This window comes from Trichosurus vulpecula, chromosome 7, assembly GCF_011100635.1.
Source record: "Trichosurus vulpecula isolate mTriVul1 chromosome 7, mTriVul1.pri, whole genome shotgun sequence".
NCBI classification, from domain to species: domain Eukaryota; kingdom Metazoa; phylum Chordata; class Mammalia; order Diprotodontia; family Phalangeridae; genus Trichosurus; species Trichosurus vulpecula.
The window spans coordinates 243,380,981-243,385,595 of NC_050579.1; the positions used below are offsets into that span (position 1 = coordinate 243,380,981).

At 38.4% G+C, this 4,615-nt stretch overlaps 1 protein-coding gene across 1 annotated transcript; it reads left to right on the top strand.

Moving 5' to 3' along the window:
- Positions 1-427: 427 nt before the first annotated feature.
- LOC118856930 (10 kDa heat shock protein, mitochondrial-like) lies at positions 428-736 on the top strand. The gene has a single exon (XM_036767486.1). It carries the CDS (start codon positions 428-430, stop codon positions 734-736), a length of 309 nt encoding a protein of 102 aa, XP_036623381.1.
- Positions 737-4,615: the final 3,879 nt, after the last annotated feature.

Below are 4,615 nucleotides of genomic sequence, written 5' to 3' on the forward strand. Positions count from 1 at the left end.
AGAATCTTTATCTTCTGAAATGTTTATAGCAGCTCACTTTGTGGTGTCAAAGAACTGAAAATTTCAAAGATACCTGTCATTTGGGGAAGGGCTGAACAAATTGTGGTATATGATTGTGATGGGATACTAATATGCTGTAAGAAATGATCAGCTTGATGATATTAAAAAAACATGGAAAGACCTGCATGAAATAATGAAAAGCAAAATAAGCAGAATGAATAGAACATTTTATATAGTAATAGCGATATTGTTTTAGGAAAGACTCACTGAAAATGTCATTTTGCTAGTATAAATACCAAAATTGAGCTAGTCTCCCCTCATGACGTTCACGTGTTTCACGGACGGGCCTGCGAGTCTACCGGCTCCCGGGGAGGGACGGAGGGAACGGACTGAGCTAGAGCAACAGCTGCGGGGCACTGCAGGAGCCATGTCAGGGCAAGCTTTTAGAAAGTTTCTTCCCCTCCTTGACCGAGTTTTGGTTGAAAGGAGTGCAGCTGAGACTATTACCAAAGGAGGTATTATGCTTCCAGAAAAATCTCAAGGAAAAGTATTACCTGCAATGGTAGTAGCTGTGCAATCAGCATCTAAAGGAAAGAGTGGAGAAATTCAACCAGTTAGTGTGAAAGCGGGAGATAAAGTTCTTCTTCCAGAATATGGCGGAACCAAAGTAGTTATAGAAGACAAGGACTATTTCTTATTTAGAGATAGTGACATTCTGGGGAAATCTGTCGACTGATATCACTAATGAAGTGGTGTCATGAAAGTTGCCAACTCCACTGAAGTTCTGAAATCTTTTGTTCCATCATGTAAATAATTTCCAGGTCTCTTGTTTTATAATAAATGGATATCTTGTGTCTCTAAAATCTAATTTCTCTGCATCGATATGAACATTTGCAAATAAAAAGATGTAAAAATGAAAAAAAATACCAAAATTAACAACAAAGGATATATGAAGGAATACACTATACAGAGAAAGAAATGATAAATGGAAGTATGTATAGAATGATTTTACATACATACATATGTACACACACATTCATTTCTAATGGTAGCCATCTCGAGGGTGGGCAGAGGGGAAGGAAGAAAAAAAAAGAAATTTATATGATAACTTTATTATGTAGTTAAATGGAATAGCAAGTTGTAAAATGTAGATTTGCAGTTCCATGTGAGATCTTTTATTATTATTATACTATGTAATAGAAATGCTTATTTTATGTGTACGTCAAAAATATTTTTAAAAGTTTCAGAATGGGAGGAGATCTGGTATTTTATACTGATTGCATTCAAAAACTGGAATTGAATAATTTTGAAGCAATTAAACTTTTAACTCTTACTCATACAATTTCTAAACATATTGTCTCAATGCAAATATCAAGGGCATTTTGTATTAAGGCCTGATCTACTTATAGAGAGTCAAACACCATAATTATCCTAATAGGAGGACACATCTAACTTTAAATTAGACCACACCATAATTTAGTTTTAGGACAAACTCAATCAGCTCAAATCTGAATTTAGAACTACAAACAACATCATTCAAAATCACCATATTCCAGTGGGTCATTAGCTGCTAGTACCTTGAATTATGGAGCCCACTGTTTGAGTTAGCTTACTGTAAAGTCAATCAGTAAGTGAAAGATCTTTCCCCACCCAGGGAATACACATCAGGTGGGGCTTCAGGTGAGACCAATAAAGGGAGGTCTGACTATAGACAGGCCCACACCCTTTCACTAATTAGATCTGAGTCACCAGGCTAGTTAGCAAACTAGTTTAGTAGTTTGAGAGAGGTGTGAAGCCCTCAGGGCCCTAAGGGGAATTGCTTAGACCAGAGCCAATGGTATGTGCCTGAGTTCTAGTCAATCAGATGGTGTCTAGGACTGTATAAAAAGAGAGAACAGAGCTTGGAGCAGCAGAAAGTGAAGACTGAGGACCAGAGCAGAACTGGACACAATGGAGTGGAGAGCAGCAGAATTCAGAAGCAGAGGGTCAGCATCCAGAGTGTGCAGAGCTGAGAGTGCTGAACACAAGAAGGAGTTGCAGAAGATCAAAGAACTCATAGTCAGTGGAGCTGCAGGAGAGAGTGCCAAGCAGAGAGTTAAGATTTGTGAGTGATCTTCTTATAGGAGGACCCTTGCATCTAGGGGAAGCACAAGTATGGCTTTGTTTCCTGCTATAATATTTTGTTATAATCTCCCTGTTACTGTAGTCAGGTGGGTGTACCAGTTTTGGAATATTATTGCCACAATATCAAATTGGGGTATTGGTGCTTGAGTCTGATCCCTTGGAGTCTAAATAAATGTTATACTTCCTCTGTCTTCTACCTAGAGAATTCCTCACATTTCATGATTCAGAACCATTCAGGTATGCCCATGATCCTCTCAGAGGTAATGAATTTTGCCTTACTGAAATACTTCATTACAAAGCTTTATAATGGCTTTCTCACATTCTCATCTTCCTCTTTTGGAGCCCATGAAGCTCTTCTAAAATATTCAAATTGTAAACATAATAATGTGATTATTTCCTCTCATGAAGATTGGAATATAGCCTTCTAATGGTCTTTCAAGGACAGAATTTAAGTATGTTATAATCAAATAATTGCATGCCTCAAGTTTATTTCTATAGCTTCCATTTGGTAAATGTTGTAACTTGATAAAATATTATTGATTTAAAATTGCTGACAGGCAGCCTCAGTGGGTTAGATGGATATGTACCTCAAGCATGTGAAGACTTCCTCTGATGGTATGGGTGGATATAAATCGTTTGTTCTAATGGCCAAGAAAGTGGCTGAAGTAGGTGCTGTAGAGTGCTAAGAGCTTAATTAGATATCAAAGAGGCCAAGGTCATCTACTGCATCCAGATCCATCACCACTATCTTGTCTTTTGTCTCTCCACTGGACTTTGATGACTCTGGGAAGAAAGAGTGAGGCAAAATTTATTCAACTCTGCCTCCCTTAAGTCCAATTTATGCACAAATGAAAAGATATCACCCATACCACTTCACCATTTTTACCTACCTCAAAGTCTACATTTACTTATATGGGCCAAACTCTCACAGACATCAAGATTTGGTTGATAAAAATGACAGGAAATTCAGGAACTGTTAAGTAAAAAAGGAGAACTCCATAGGGTCCACCAGAAGGGTAGTTCATCAATGTCTAAGAAGACAGCATTTAACTCCATCTAAAATAAAGTGCAAATAAAGCTTAGAGAGATGCAGGATTCTCAGCTCAGCATGAAGGCAGATGAAATTCAGTTTTATGTTGATAGTAACAATCCAAAGCATTTTATGATGCCCCAAAGACTATTTATGGCCAAGAAACTATTGTTCATCTCATCCACTCTGTGCTGATGAAGCCATATTGATTAATGATAAGGACATGACCCTGGAGAGATGGGCTGAACATTTCCATAGTGTTCTCAATAGACTGTCATCAATCAATGCTGAAACCATAGATTGTTTATTTTATGTTAAAGTCAATCCCTTTCTAGCTGAACTTCCAGCTGAAGAAGGGGTTTTCAATGTCATTATGCTGTTTTTGTGTGGCAAAACACCTGGTGCTCTTTCTATTCCCACTGAAATTTACAAGGCAGGTGCTCCAGTGCCCATACAAAAGCTGACTGAAATCTTCTGGGTTATATGATAATAGGAGATTATCCCCCAGAACTTCAATGATGCCTCTGTTGTCCATATCTATAAAGGAAAAGGAACTAGGTTGCCCTGTAAAAATTACAGGGAGTCTCTTAGTCTTTGGTAGCAAGATTCTTGACAGGGTTTTCCATAATAGACTGATCCTTCACCTAGAAGATGGTCAAAGCCCTTGTGGCTTCAGAAAGGGCTGGGGAATGGTTGCCATAGTGTTTATTTCCCCAAAACTCCAGGATAAATGTAAAAAGAAGAAGAGAGGTCTGTACACAATCTTCACTGATCTGACCAAAGCCTTTGGTACTGTCACTCATGAAGGCTTGTGGAAGATCATGGAAAAATTGGGTTGCCTAGATAAATTCATCAGTATTTTATATGAGTTGCATGATGGTATGCTTCCATGGGCTCTGGATAATTGATGATATTCTTGATTATTCCCAATCACCAATGGGGTGAAGCAGGGATGTATGCTTGTCCCTATGTATTTTAGCATAATGTTTTCAGTGATGGTGTCAGATACCTTCAGTCAAGGCAAAAATAGCCCCAAAGGCAGCTACCACATTGATGGTAAATTTCAAAACTTGAAAAGGCTACAAGTTAAGACTAAAGTAAAGGGAGAGCTGGTGTGCAACTTTCTGTTCACAGATGATGGCACACTCAGTGTAACCTCCAAGGCTGAGATGGAACAGAGAATTGATCAGTTCTCTGCTCTTTGTGCTAATTTTAGGCTCACAATTAAAACCAAGAAAACAGAGCTTCTTCACTAGCCAACTCCACACTATCCATACATGGAACCATCCGTTACAGCAAATGGAGAAATTTTGAATGCTGTGGATAAATTCACTTACTTTGGTAGTGTACTTTTCAGGAATGTACACATAGATAATTAGGTTGATACCTGCCTTGCCAGAGCTAACTCAGTACTTAGGAGGCTCCAAAGAAAAGTATGGGTATCAGGCTGTGTACCAAACA